Source organism: Odocoileus virginianus, chromosome 16 (assembly GCF_023699985.2).
Source record: "Odocoileus virginianus isolate 20LAN1187 ecotype Illinois chromosome 16, Ovbor_1.2, whole genome shotgun sequence".
Lineage (NCBI taxonomy): Eukaryota > Metazoa > Chordata > Mammalia > Artiodactyla > Cervidae > Odocoileus > Odocoileus virginianus.
The window spans coordinates 20,098,862-20,114,154 of record NC_069689.1 but is presented as its reverse complement, the minus strand read 5'-3'; the positions used below and the strand labels follow the sequence as shown (position 1 = coordinate 20,114,154).

At 51.6% G+C, this 15,293-nt stretch overlaps 1 protein-coding gene across 3 annotated transcripts in view; it reads right to left on the bottom strand.

The window, feature by feature from the left end:
• CCDC88C (coiled-coil domain containing 88C) overlaps positions 1 to 15,293 on the bottom strand; it is a 144,406-nt gene that overhangs the window by 56,192 nt on the left and 72,921 nt on the right. For all 3 annotated transcript variants that reach the window (XM_070477949.1, XM_020875940.2, XM_070477950.1), the window contains exons 5-10: positions 8,983 to 9,041; positions 8,117 to 8,200; positions 5,260 to 5,400; positions 4,701 to 4,885; positions 3,960 to 4,041; positions 3,414 to 3,572 (exon numbers count right to left, since the gene is read on the bottom strand). In XM_070477949.1, the coding sequence (XP_070334050.1) occupies positions 3,414 to 3,572; positions 3,960 to 4,041; positions 4,701 to 4,885; positions 5,260 to 5,400; positions 8,117 to 8,200; positions 8,983 to 9,041 (710 nt within the window). The remainder of the gene's footprint in view (positions 1 to 3,413; positions 3,573 to 3,959; positions 4,042 to 4,700; positions 4,886 to 5,259; positions 5,401 to 8,116; positions 8,201 to 8,982; positions 9,042 to 15,293) is intronic.

Sequence of the window (15,293 nt, the reverse complement as noted above, 5' to 3'; positions counted from 1 at the left end):
GCAACCTTTCTGCCTCTGTCCTCCTCCCACGTGGCCCTCTGGACAGCAACCCCTGTGCCCTGACGGCAGTGAGGTGCCACCACCCTTTGCAAAAGCAACTCAAGGGTCGCCCTGTGCATCCACCCCACACGCCCCACTGCACCTAGGGCGCACTCCTCTCCTTGCTGTTTTAATCCTGACATAAATAGACTAGGACCTACATAACAGCTAACTGAAGCTGAAAAACAAAACACGGAAATTTGTGTTCCATATTGCTGTTTAGTCGCTCAGTCCGTGTCCAACTGGTCGCGACCCCAAGGACTGCAGCCCACGAGGCTCCGATGTCCATGGGATTCTCCAGGCAAGAATATTGGAGTGGGTTGCCACTCCCTTCTCTAGGGGATCTTCCCAACCCAGGTCTCCTGCCCTGCAGGCAGATTCTTTATTATCTGAGCCACCACAGACCCAGCGGACAGAAGTTGAAAAACAAAACATGGAAATTTGTGTTCCATATTATTCTAACCAAAACTGACCTTGCCCTCGCCCTGAACTCTAGTTCTTTATGGTTCCGCCCACGTGGCACTAACACACTCTCTCTTCCGCGATGTCTAGCCATTTCTCAGTGGTGAGACTAGACAGACGCCAGGGGAGGGCAGCTGGGCGGCCTGTCGCTCCCCCTGGACCCAGAGAAGCGTGCCCCTCGCATGGCGGCTGTCCACAGACGTGAGCTGGCTGGACAGCATGACCACGTGCCTCTCTTTGCCCTGCTGCCCATCACACCTAATGCTGCCTTGTTTCAGAAGAGACAAAGACTCACGCTTCTTGTCCATCCTTCTCCCCAGACCACAAGTCTGTTCATTACTGAACAATGGTTTTTTACTTGCCTTGTGCAGCGATTTCCAAGTTCTCTGTGTGTGCCAGGCCCTGGGCATGCAGTCAGGTAAGAGCCAGGCCCTGTCCTTAGGGCTCAGGGTCCACATGAAGTGTCTGGCCACGCACAGCAGACGGCTCGCACATGGCGCAAGGCCATCATCAACTCCAATCAAAGGAGGCATGCACAGGTGCTCTTTTTCTCCGTTCTCGAGAGGCCAACATTATGGGCATCCCAGAAGAGCACGGCTCATCCTCTCTCTAGCAGCCTGGACTCCCTGGACCAAGCCCAGTCGCCAGCCAGCCTCAGGAGCAAAGTGTCTGCAGACTCATGTGCGTCACTGCCTGTCCACCCAAGAAGCATCCTACACAGACACTACAGGACTTTTTCTTGTGACAATGAATGCATGCATAATTTGAGGCATTGCTAACCGCATGGTAACTTTACTATGAAAGTCATTCATCAGTAATGAAAACACTGGGGCTTCCCTGGTGGCTCCGTGGTAAAGAATCTGCCTGCCAATGCAGGAGACGTGGATTCAATCCCTGATCTGGGAAGATCCCACAGGCCGTGGAGCAGCTAAGCTCGCTCATGCGCCACAGCCTCTGAGCTTGTAGAGCCTGGGAGTCGCAACAATCGAGCCCACGCAGGGAGACTACGGAGCTCAAGCACCGCAGAGCCCACGCTCGGCCACAAGAGAAGCCACTGCAATGAGAAGCCCCTGCACGGCAATTAATGAGTTGCCCCCACGCAGCAGTGAAGACCCAGCACAGACGTAAACAAATTATAAAGTAAAATGGAAAACACTGCTGTCACCACACAGAGGCATAACATTTGAGAATAGGGAAAAAGGGTTCCCATGTGAAACCACCCCCCAAAGGCAGGAAGCACCCTGAACGTATGGAGCAAGTCTCATCTGTGCCCATATCCCCTGCTCCTGGTGCAGGGCTTGGCCCCACGCAGGCGCCGAGCCCCTGGGTCTGCCCGACTGAGCGGAGTTGCTTGGACTTCGCCAGGAATGAACAGAGTCTAAAGAAAGGACACTGAAACCCACTCCCTCCGAGGATGGCTGTCAGGGTGAACTGTGGGAACTGCACTGTCTGTGATCCCACTCGGGGGCTGTGTGAGGACCCCCGGTGCAGGTGGGGCTGGACGGGCTGCTGGGGCAGTAGTCGGGGGAAACTCGCACATGATTGTCCCCGGCTCTCACGAGGGCGGCACGTACAGCCAGCCGTGGGAGCCCTGCGATGTGTCCTGGAACCTGTCTGTGCTGGGATTCACCCGTTTCAAACTCAGCAGGGCCGGTGGACCATGTCAGGACAAAGCCCAGAGATGGTCTCCCACCCACACCCTCAGTGGGGCCAGGGTTGCCTTCCCGGAGCACCCAGTGTCTGCCCCGAGTCACCGACAGTCCTCAGGGAACAGACACTCCCCGAGTAGGCCTGAGGAGCAAACGGGCCCTGGACCACAGGCTTCTCCATCCCACTTCCACTCGCCCCAGGGACCCCAGGGCCTGTCTACATGGTAGAGCAGGTTGGGGTCAAACAGCCGTCCCCACGCACGCTGGCCAGCAGCTCGGCAGGAGGCCGTGGGCAGAGAGAGGGCAACACCGTCCCCTGAGACCGTCCCCTGTTCAGTCTCTCGGAAGCCTCCTAGCCAGCAAGGAAAGACTTGAGGACCTTTTCGTATGCGCAGACACTCAGGTCTCACCCTGCTCATTAAAGAGTTAGTTGCTCAGTCGTGTCTGACACTTTGCAACCCCAAGGGCTGTACCCTGCCAGGCTCCTCTGTCCGTGGAATTCTCCAGGCAAGAACACTGGACTGGGTTGCCATTCCCTTCTCCAAGGGATCTTCCCCACCCAGGGAATCAAACTCAGGTCTCCCGCATTGCAGGCAGATTCTTTACTGCCTGAGCCACCAGGGAAGCCCCGGCTCATTAAAACCACCTCTAAACTCCAAGATTTAACATGGGGGCAAAACCCCTCAATTCTCAGAAAAGAGGGTTCTGGAAGCCGCTGCTGATGGAACACAGAAGGGTGAAGGGTGGGAGGTCAAAGCATCAGTGACTCCCCCTGGATCCTGGTCTCTGTTCCCCCTTCAGTCCCAACACCCTCCCTTGCAGCTCCCCATAGCCTGGGTATCAAAGGAGGGCTCACCATGGAGGGCTTACTATGGCATTTGCTCAAAACACGAGGCATTTCACCTCTTTCATCTTAGAAGCCTCATGAAGTAGCACCATTATCTCTACTTTATAGATGAGAAAGGGGTTGGCCTTGGCAAGGTTTAGCCATAGAAACTGCAAGAAGTCTAAAAAAAAGAAGACAGGTGAACCGAAGCCCATCACTGTGACGTGATGTTGGAGAAAGAAAGAAGCCTGTCTGATACCTCGAGATGGAGGAGAAGCAGAGCGGGAGGCCCCTGGGGAGAACAGGCGGGTGAGGGGCAGGGACGGCGCCAGCTGCCAAAACCTGCTGGCTCCTCATCCCCAGACCACCAGGACAGAGAATCGGCAGGTCCTTCTCAGGACAGGCCCGGCGAGCCCACCCCGAGGCTGGGCGCCTACCTCCATGCGGGCCTTGTAGAAGTCCACGTCATGCAGCTTCTCCCGGCAGCGCGTCAGCTCCATCTCCAGCCTCTCCACGCGGTTCGCCTTCTCCCTCAGCGAGTCCAGCTCATCCCGGTAGGCGCGAGCAGACCGCGCGTCCGCCGCCAGCTGGATGTTCTGGGAGACGGGCAAAGACAGGGGAGCCTGGCGTGGGGGCGCCCCTCTGGGGAGGGAAGACATGGCCACAGCTCTGAAGTGTGGGGTCTCCAGGACATCCCGGTGGCCGAGGGGCGCTCCTTGCAGGCCACCGCGTAGAGGGCCCACCTGCTGCCACTAAGAAACGGTCACCCCCACAGCTGTTCTCAGGACGACCGGCTCTCAGCAGTGTCACTTTGAGTGGGAAGGAAAGCAGCCTTTGCTGGGAGCTCCCAATGCTGTATTCCTGAACCCCTGGGCCACAGCTACTGGGGCGTCCCAGCCACCCTGCCCTCTCGGCACGCACACAAACCACACATGCACGCATACACACCACACATGCGCGTGCACACACACCTTCCCGCTCACCTCCTGCTTGACCTTCTGCAGCTCCAGCACCAGCTGATCCACCTCATGCCTGGTGTCCACAAGCTGCTCTGTCTTCTCCTCCCTGGGGGGGGATCAGAGCGACCAGAAAATGGTGAGAGGGCCTGCTGGGCATGCAGTCCCCCCACCCCGCGAGACCCCAGCGGGAGAAGGAAAGGAAACTGGGTTTCTGGCGGGGTGGAGGGGTGAAACTGGCATGTGATGTTTGCAAAAATGTTCCTGATTTCCGTTCTTTTCCATTTTTTGGTTTACAATGCCCACCACTCTCAAACTACCTCCATTGGGCACCCAGGGGGCTTCCCTCGGAGGGTACAGAACGTTAAGGAGATGCTGGGCACAGCGGCACCACCTCACTGCCAGGCAGGCAGCAGCGCCCACTGGTGAGAGGCAAGCAGCCTCCGAGACGATGGGCAAAGTGGCATTCCCCCACTGCAGGAAAGGGGAACAGGCTCACCAGACGGGGCAAGCCACACCCCCTCTCCAGCCCCAAACCATACCAGTGTGTGGTCACCAGAGGCCAGAGGGGGCCTGGGTGTGGACTGGCGGAAGCCCTAACCTCTTGGGAGAACCCCACCTTGTGCCGGCCCCGGGAGGCTAGCTAAGGGTGCTCAGCGTGGAGTCAGAGCCCTCCTGCTCCCTGCACCACACAAGCTGATAGAAACATGTGTCCGCAGCCCACGGCACAAGAGCAGAACCAACAGCCCAGCTGAGCGGGGGACTCACAGCTCCTGCCTGACGCGGCGCAGCCTGGCCTTGGTGTCCGCCAGCTCCACGGCCAGGTGCTGCTTGTCCTCGCTGGAGAGGCTGCTGGTGGGGCTGGGGGTGGACTCGGCGCTGGAGGACTTGAGGGGGCTGGGGGGGTGCTGCGCCTGGAGGTAGTCCCGCTCCTGGGTGAGGTCCACGATCAGCTGCAGAGGGGGGTGGGAGAGGGAAGGGAGAGCTTACGCCCGAACTCGGTGCACAGTGGTCTACAGACAAGAGGAGCTGGCCGGGAACCAGAAACCCGGAGGAAGCAGGAGACACGGGATGTACGTTTTCGAAAAGAGACGAAATATCGAGTAGGGCAGAAACCAGGAGGGGCTCGGAGCTCTACGCTTTGATGAATGTCCCCCTGTGCACGGGGGTCTCAGAGATGGCCGTTCATTCGCTGCAGGGCAAGCGCCCCCCAGCCTCCTATCCCCATCAAAAACCAGACAGAGGACCAGGGGGCCTCAGGTTGGAGATGAAGCGTCAGGATGAGGAGCTGTCCCTCCTGGACCTGCCAGGCCGCCCGCAGACGCACCTCCGTGCACTCGTCCCGCTCGTCGATGAGCCGCCGCAGGTGAAAGACCATGTTCCGAGACAGGGCCTCCAGCTCCTCCGGGGCCACGTCCGGGAGCTCCAGCCACTGCAGGTCAAACACGTTCTCCTGGTTCTGGGTTACCTGCGGGCATAGGTCAGGTGCTACAGAGGGCAGGCAGGGCATAGCCGGGAGTCCCGGGAGCAGCCCCTCCCCGTGACCGGGGGGCAGAGCCCCCGCTGACTGGTCCTCCGGACAGATTTCTGGCTGGCAGGGGGCATCTCCAGTCTGTGCAGATAGCCCTTAGCCAAACTCCACTAGCAAGTCAGGCCTGCTCTCAACACCCGCTCTGAGAGGACATGGATCTTTTTATTTTTAAATAACAGCACACTGTACAACTCAGAAGAACTTCCCTAACAGAAACCATCCTCAGATATTCTTATTGTAGCATCAATTTACAACTCAAAGAAAGTAAGTCCCAGGGATAAAGAGAGAATAATGTGTTATTTCTTATAATCTAATACAAATACAGCAAATGTTAGAAATCTTACATTAGAATGTTGGGTATATAACAGTCTTACATTGCTTTTTGGGAAATATTTCCTAATTTAAAACAATTTGTTGGTGGCGGGGGGGGGGGGGGGGCGGTCAGGGGGGGAACCTCCCTGGTAGTCTAGTAGTTAAGACTCTGTGCTTCCATTGCAAGGGGCACAGGTTCGAGCCCTGGTTGGGGAACTAAGATCCCACATGCTGCATGGGGCAGTCACAAAAAACAAAACAATTTTCAGGCAAGCCTGTGTCCCGTCCCCACAGGCCACGTAAGATTGGTGGTTTTTCCCTTTTCTGTCAGGTATGAGTGGAAACCCACAGCCAGCCCTACACTGGGCAGCCTCTTCAACCTTCAACTACTCTGCTGACCTGACCTTCTCAACCCAACACCCCCAGACCTGCCAAAGGAGGTAGAAGATCTATTTTGAGAGCCTACCCTCTCCATTTAGAAAAGTGAGTATTGGCACACTCAAGCCTCAACAGGGAGAAAACAAAAAGAAACCAGGGATTATCCACTCAGAGAGGCACACCAAGTATTTAAAGTTTTCAGTAGCAAAGAGAAAGAAAGAATGGTTCAAACACAAATAACAAAAAACAAAGACAGAACCCTTCAGTTTCTTAAAAGATACCCGCTTTCTTACCCCTCCCCACCTTACAGGGAAAATTTGGGGATTTCCCTGGTGGTCCAGTGGCTAAGACTCTGAGCTCCCAATGCAGGGGGCCTGGGTTCCATCCCTGTTCAGAGAACTAGATTCCATATGCTGCCATCAAGAGTTTGGATGCCATGATGAAGACATAGCACAGCCAAATAAATTTTAAAAAATGGGGATTCAGCAAATCTCAGAGAATGAGGAGGAATCTCACCCCATTGTTCAGGGCATCCTAAAGGCATGAACTGGGATTTAGAGGCTGGGTTCCAGGCCTGCTCCATACCAGGGCTATGGAAAGGCCTCTGTAAAGGGGGTTCCGGGGTACAGCTGCAGTTGCACACCAGTAACCCCAGGAGCTTGTAATGAAAGGCTTATGTCTCTCCTCCCCATTCTGACACTGGGTTTCCCGTGAGGCCCGGGCACCTAAATGTTTAAGAAACACCCGACTAACTTCAAAACCCAGTCCCCAGGCGAGCCACCGACTTTGATAATCATGCAGGACTTCTTTCTGGGCGCATACCTTTTTATCTTTTAATATCCTGCTGGTGGAATGGGGGAGACAGTGAGCGGCAAAGTCCTAGCTAGTCTCCAGGACCCAGCCCCCAGATACAGTCTCAAAACACAGAGACACACCAGGGAAATCAAAAGGCAGAATGGTTCTATGGCTAGCAGGTCACTGACACGAATGGCTGAGAATATTTCCCAGAACACTTGACTGGCTCTGCCGGTCGTCCTTCCCATAACAAGCCGCATCTCCTGCATTCAAATCCTGACTCGGAGCTCACCACCCACAGTGCCCTGGCCGGCTGTGGAAGCCCGGCAGCTGCACTCCCCCCACCCAGAGCTGGTGAGCGGAGCTCCATGTTCAGCTGCCTCTGCCAGTCACACACCTGCTCCTACGTGCTTCTGCTCATGTATTTTCCATGCATTTATCTCAGCTGTCCAATTAGATGGAAGGCTGAACTGTATCTCCTAAGATAATTAAAACACACAAGGCTTCTTTTGCAGGAGGGTGGGGTGGAGGTCAGGGCAGTAAGTTTCAGGGGATGGGCTCAGTTTCCAGGAAAACTGTCCCCCTAAGTTGATACCACCTCTGCCAAGGTCAGCGGCACAGGGGCTGCCCTCAGCGCAGAGCCCCGCCCCCCAACCCCACCCAGGGGGGCTGAGTGTCCGGAGACAGCCCTCCTGAGACTCGCTGATTTTCAACTTCCCAAGGGGTGGCAGTTGTTTCTCTGCCATGTCACTGACAGGAGCAGCGATTCTCTCTCTCCATAAAGATCAGCCATTCGAAACGGGGTGACATTTGCCAGAATACATTTTCAGGGACTGTAAATCAAATTCTGAGCCTAAACTGCTTGACAGCTCTTAAAAATAGTCTGAGTCCATATTAGGCAAGAAGAAGAGGCAAAAGAAGACTTGATTGAAGTTTAAAAAAAAAATTTTTTTTTTTTTTTGTTTCAAACCCCCATTTTAACTTGCTGACAGCTACCTTTCCAAATAGGATCCATTTGTCGGTGGTGTCTGAAACCTTAAATTAGCAAAATCATTCACGGGTGATGTGTTCTTTAGCCTTTTCACTAGCGGGGGAAGAGAGCCTGCCTCCTGGGTGACCCAGGAACAACGGTCCACAGCTAAGCACCACCCCAGAGCCCCCCACTTACCTCCTGTATATGAGCCACGATCCCCGCCTGGGTCTCAATGTCCAGCTGTTTGATCCTTTCAATAAATTCCTCTTTCCTCTCACACTGTGGAGTGTTACAAGTGTTAATGAAAGCATTTAACAATGAGGGCCACCTGAGGCCACCAGAGTCACAGAAATACAGTTTCAAAAGGAGCCCCATGCCTGACTTTTTCTTTTATAACCAAGAAAGCTCTGCACCACCCCTCTCCCCCAACCAGCCCTCACACTGATGTTTCTCTGTAAGTGGCTCAAACTACCTGTATCACAATCACCTGGGGGGGGGGGGGGGGGGCGGTGCTGTCTTTAAAAACACCAGTGGGTGGTACACAAACAAACTTTCCAGGGGATTCTTAAACAAGTAAAGACCAAGAACAGCTGGTTTAGGCCAGTGAGGGGGCAAACTTCATCTGTAAAGGGCCAGATGGTCAAAATCTTAGTCTGGAGAGGCCATCCGTCTAAGCTCATGCCATAGGATGCAAGCAGCCACAGGTCCCATGTGAAGGAATCAGCATGGCTGTGTCCCCATGAGACTGTTTACAAAAACAGGTGGCAAGTCAAATTTGGCCCACAGACTGCCTGCTGATCCTTGCTCTAGATGTTCCGACACTGGGGACAATTTGCTAAGGACACCTGGCCCCAGGGATCCCCACCTGACCTCTTGCCCAAGATGCCTGGGGCTAAAAATGGTTGCTACTCAAGATGCTAGCACGTCTCTCACGGGAACCCTTCGACCTTCTGTCCCGCTGGGCTGAAAGTAGCTTCCCTCCTACATCACCGAAGGGGGGGCATCATCCCCACAAACCAAACACAAGAGCAGCCCTCTCCATCCACCTGCCCGAGCCCTACCTGGACGGCACAGCCGAGAACCAGCAGCAGCACCTTCTTAATCTCCTCCATGCTCTTCCCTAGATCAAAACAGCAACACAGTTAACTAAGCTCAACTGTCTGAAAAGTTTCACCAGTGATATACACACACCTGCTGCAGGGGGGAAAAGCAGACAAGCTAAAAACAAAGCTCTCTGCCCAGTGATGGTCACTTAAGGCGTACACACTTAATCTGTTTCCTGCATATGGGCTTGTTTATTTCTTAAACCAAATAAGAATTCTTGTCCCTCACTCCTTGGGCCCTTTTCCATTCAGATGTATCATAAACTCTTTCCATGATGATCAGTGAATATAAGCATCCCTTTCCAGTGTGTGTGGTCAGCCAGGTACAAGGGAAGAGAACCCCTTGTATCCCCACAGGGAATACTCGGTCGACCTCAGAAATAAAACTGGACTTAACCACTCCCTTCCACCACACAAAATCTCCAACACACGAGAGAGAAGAGTAAAGTGAACCCTCTGCTCATCACCCGCTTCACATCATCAACATTTTAAACGTCTGTTCCATCCCCTGACCCCTGCCTTTGTTCTCAATTTCAATGTCTGGCTGGAGCACTCTGCAAAGCAAGTCCCAGACACCACACACATCATTTTTGATGGTCTCCTACTTACTTTGTACAAAAAGCCACAAATGAATTCAACTACTCCCTTTCCAGAGATCTGACTTTTTGATATTTTAATCTAAATGATACTACAAAGAACATCTTCTGGCTAATTCTTTTATCCGTACTTCCCTCTTTAGGATAAACTTGCCTTGCAAGGTTTTCCCACTTTCAAAGAGCTCTGCAGAAAGGCTCTGCCATTTTACTTCCTCACAACTAATATATGATAAGCCCCTGGTCCCCACACCCAGACCAAGACAGTTTTATTGCTCTTCCTCAGCTTGCCAACCAGGCCAAAAAAATCACATTTCATCATTTTACATCATGTCTCTTTCACTATACTTGAGGCTGTCGACTTAAAAAATAGCCACAACCTAAAAGTTAAAGAGTTATATTTTATTTGGTGAGACTTTTTAGGACTTCAAGCCTGGGAGACAGCATCTCAAGTGACCCTGAGAGAACTGCTCTGAGGAAGAGAGGGGAGGAGTCAGATTATATAGAAGTCTGCAACAAAGGGCAGGTAGTCTGAACATCCAAAGTATTTTTGTGAATTAAAGAAAACCAGGTATCCCAAGGAATTTAGTGCTTGTCTATGTATGGGAAGATGCAAGAGTCTGGACTCACTGAAATTTCTTTCATATGCATGAAATGAAAGCTATCTGGGGCCAGTTTCCTGTGTTTTTCACATCCCGAGTTTCTCAGTGCTCACTGCAGGGAGTGGTGGCAGCCTGAATTCTGCCAGATGGAGCAGGTATCCTTCTCCTTCCTAGTTGCCCTGGAGAGCTGGAATCGCTGATGACTGTGACATCCTTGTCTACCGATAAGACAGAAAATATCCCATTTTTCAAGGCTAAGTGTGCCTTCATCTTATCAGTTTCAGTAGCTTAAACAGAGTCAGGATATAGACACTCCAGACTTGATTTGTTCACCAGGAGGCCCCCTGATCCCAACAAGCCATACTCTGTTTCCCAGGCTTAGTTTCCACATCTGTGAAAGGGAGGTAGCCAGCCTCGCAGCCAGTCTTGCAGGGTGGTTTTCAGGTGGGAAGGTCTCCAGGTTCCTGCCTTTCCCGTTATATACTCTATTGATGTTTAGTGGAGAAGGAAATGGCAACCCACTCTAGTATCCCTGCCTGGAGAATCCCATGGACGGAGGTGGCTGGCTGGCAGGCTACAGTCCATGGGGTCCCAAGGGTTAGACACAACTTAGCGACTAAACCACCACCACCACCACTGATATTTAGGGGAGACGTGACATGCCAGAAAAAAAGCATCATTTTCCTGAAAGACTTGCCAACACCCACTTACACTGGGCTAAAATGGTCCAAAGCATCATCAATAACCCCGGGATGAAGAAAACCAAACTCATGTCCAAGAACCAGTGCTGTGGCTCATTCCGGGTCCTTAGGTGTAAGGTGTATACAGAGTAACCTGTGATCTCATCCTAATACCTCTCAAGTGAGACTCAGCTCAAAACAGCTTTTCCTGAGATGACAGCATGACGGTCAAGTCTCACAACCAGGGGCTGGGCATCCGCCTTCCTACCTCCCAGGCTGGAGGTGGGCAGGATGGGCTGGACCATGGGGTCCCCGCAGAGCACTCAGATCCCACACTCTGTTTTCAAAATAATTCTTTATTTATCCTGGCTGTGCTGGGTCTTCGTTGCTGTGCGCAAGCTTTCTCTAGTCGCGGCGAGGGGGGCTCCTCTCTAGCTGCAGTGCTCAGGCTGCTCACTGAGGCGGTGTCTCTTAGTGCAGGGCACAGGTCTGAGCACAGGCTCAGCAGCTGTGGTGCACGGGCTTCGCTGCTGAGGCATGTGGAATCTTCCCGGACCAGGGATGGAACTGGTGTCCTCTGCACTGCAAGACCAATTCCTAACCACTAACCCAAATTAGTTAACCCAGTTAATTAGCTAACCACTCCCCACCTAACCACGTGGGAAGCCCAGACTCCACACTCTGTAAAGAACCAGGTTTGGGGTTGCAGATCAGTCATGATGACCAAATCTTCTCTTTGCTGGTAAGTGTAGAATTTCACCCATGTTTAAAATGAAAAAATCCTCAAAGACGTGTGTAGATTTTTTTCACCTGAGGCCTTTAATTTGGCCTGAGACTCTAATCCATGGAATGGAACACTACACTGACTCACTTGTCTATTAAGGCTGAGGTGGTGATCAGTCACGATTTTAGTTCTGATAAAAAAGAAAAGGAAATGCCCACCTGAGTATTAAAATCCTCCAGTGAGTCTCACCAAAATCTTCCCCCGGCCTCATGCCCACGCCAGCCCATGTGGCTGTCCTCACATCTGTGCCTTCAGGGCCAGTCCCCAGAGGCCTGGCAAGGGTCCCTGGTAAGCCCTTTGGTTGATATAACAAGTACAGACCCCTTTCAGCTTTCACAGGCCATGTACCTGGGGCTGAAGCCAGCGGAGCTGACACACAGGAAGAAAGCATTTTAAGTGCCTTGGAGCAGCTCAAACAGAAGTCAGGGTTCAGAGGATCTTTATATACTGTTCACAGCTAAGGCCCCAGAGGACCTAATTATATCATACTTTGGATACTTAAACAACTTGGATGATCCCTTCTCCCAGCCTACAGCAGATAAAAACAGCAAGCTCAAAGTGGACAGGAGCTCGAGACTGACCCACCATGAGGAGCTACAGGGTAAGCTGGTTATCTGAGAGCAAGAACAGACAAGAGGCCCTGCACAAATACACGAGAGCCACAGTCTGAGGCTGTTCAGGGAAAGAATGAAGGCCTCTGCTTCCTCAGCCTCCTGCAGGGGCATACAATGACAACCACGACTCGTTCATTCCTTCCTTCCTTCAGTCACACCCATCACACACCAAGAAAAATCTCAATCTGACCCAGAGACCTATTGGGAGGGTACGGAATTCCAGTGGGCTAATTTTATAACAAAGGAAAAAAAAAAAGGATCTTAAAAGTAGAGAATTCGTTTATTCATTTTAGAAATAAGGTCAGAGAATAATTATTTAAAATAAGCTTTTGGGGGACTTCCCTGGTGGTCCAGTGACTAAGACTTCCTACTCCCATTGCAGGAGGCCCAGGTTTGACCCCTGCTCAGGGAATTAGATCCCACATGCCGCAATTTGAAGAGAAAAAAAAAAAAAAAGGTCTCATATGCCTCAATGAAGATTAAAGATTCCGTATGCTGCAACTAAGACCTGGCACAGCCAAATAAAGTAATAAAATAAATTAAATTAGCCAAGCATTTTGGTGGGGAGCAGGGCACTAGGAAGCTCACCCCTGCCCTCAGTCACATGAAGCACTGCTGTGCTCATTCTCACCAAGCTAAGTGAATAAAAACATTTGCTATAACAAATGCATCCTGCGATTTTTACCCATACACAGATTCCTAGCAAACTTAAAGAAAAAAAAGAGAGAGTAAGAGAGAAAAGCAGAAGTTCACTCATTTCTCATGGGAAGCTGATGCCCAATTTCTCTCAGGATTTCTGCTATTTTCAAAAGCTACCAGATTGTGGGTTTTGAATAGTTTCACAACATAACAGAGAAGACTCTCTGCTGGGTCCCTGCCAGCAAGGGCGGCTCTGTGACACAGTTAGGCAGGCAAAGAAGGAACAGACAATTCCCTCCCAAACACCTACTGGATGCTGGGTCCTTGCTGAGCACATTCCATAGTCAACACAGTTCTCTGAGCTCAGCCCAAGTGTGATCCGTCGTGTCTGACTCTGTGACCCGATGGACTGGGGCCTGCCAGGCTCCTCTGCCCATGGAATTTTCCAGGTGAGAATACTGGAGTGGGTTGCCATTTCCTACTCCAGGGGATCGAACCCGCATCTCTTAGGTCTCCTGCACTGGCAGGCAGGTTCTTTTACCACCCGCGCCACCTGGAAAGCCCAAGAAAGCTTGGCTAAAACCAAGAAAACTGGCAATTTTAAAAAGCTGATAAATGCTAATGGGAACCCAAGGGAGGGACACCTCGTCTGCAGTAAGGATCAGGCAAGGCTCCTTGGAAGAAAAGCTATGACAAACCTAGACAGTGTATTAAAAAGCAGAGACATTATTTTGCCAACAAAGGTCCATATAATCAAAGCTATGGTTTTTCCAGCGGTCATATATGGATGTGAGAGTTGGACCATAAAGATGGCTGAGCACCAAAGAATTGATGCTTTCGAATTGTGGGGCTGAGGAAGACTCGTGAGAGAGTCCCTTGGACTGTAAGGAAATCAAACCAGTCAACCTTAAAGGAAATCAACCCTGAATATTCACTGGAAGGACTGATGCTGAAGCTCCAATAGTCATATCACACCTGATGTGAAGAGTCAACTCACTGGAAAAGACTTGATGCTGGGAAAGACTGAGGGCGGGGCAGAAGACAACAACAGAGGATGAGATGGCTAGATGGCATCACTGACCCAGTGGACAAGAGTTTGAGCAAACTCTGGGAGACAGTGAAGGACAGGGACGCCTGGCGTGCTGCAGTCCATGGGGTTGCAAACAGCTGGACACAACTTAGCAACTTCCAAAGTTGCTTCCAAAGGCTTCCAAAAGGAAATGACTTCTGAGCTGAGACCCCAGGAAGAGGAGAGGTAGGTATGGGGGCTTTTCAGGGAACAGCACATGTAAAGGCCTAGATGTAAGAGAACATGGTGCTTGTCAAGTTATAAACACTTTGGTCTTAAGTTGGGGGGTGGGTTTTCATGAGAAATGGGAAGCGGGGTAGGAAACAATATGGACGTCTGTACTAGTGAGTCATAAACAGCCAATGGGTGGGGGGAGGGTCGAACACATCAGACACCCTCTGCACCAACCCACAAACCCAGGGGAAATCCCAGGACAGGCTGAGCTAGTAGTTGAGTCTACGAAAAATCTTAACTTTACTATCTGCTTCCTGGAGTCCTGACACAGAGAAACTCCCTCCAGCCTTTCTTAGTAGAAACGGAATGCACGTAGGCTGACCTAAGCTATAAATAAAGCTACAGATGTGTGCAGCCATCAGCTTCCAAAACAGAAGGGAAACTAATACATGGGATAAAGGTGGACCTGGGGACAGAAATGTAGTGGGACAATTAAAGTACACCAACCTTTAAAATGTGGAGGCTGAAAAAGAACAACGTTGGAAAATTTCCTGACTTTCTAATCTCACGTCTGCGGCAAACATGACTAGTCAATCACAACACTTTTGTTTTTACTGAGCCTGGAAGGAAGCCTCAGAACCCTTCTGAACACAGCACTCTCCATATAGCCAGTGACAATCAATAAACATTGGCACATGAAATGAAACCCGTTTTCTGTGCCTGGTACCTAATTTCTAGGGTCCTTTTGGTGCCAGTCTTTGATGCTCTAAGATGCCATCATTCAAAAGTTCATACATCCTCTGGATATGGAAAACCAATCTTATGTGTCAGTGATCACCTGGGTATGAACACAGGGATTTAGATAAAGGAAGGCAAACAACCCTTTCCAAGAGCAAGCTCTTCCTGCTGAAAACTGCACACTGTCTTGCTCAGACTGGAAGGCACAGTGACTTACCCACAGAGACAGGGGTCAGAGGAACACAGCCACCCCACTATCACCGAGGCCCCGGGTCTGTGAGTCTTGAGCCAGGCTGAGCGTTGAACCCTCACAACCTGGAAGGACTGACCCACTGGAGTTAATCCTGCCCTCCCCGTGTGCCCTTACCCCTACAGA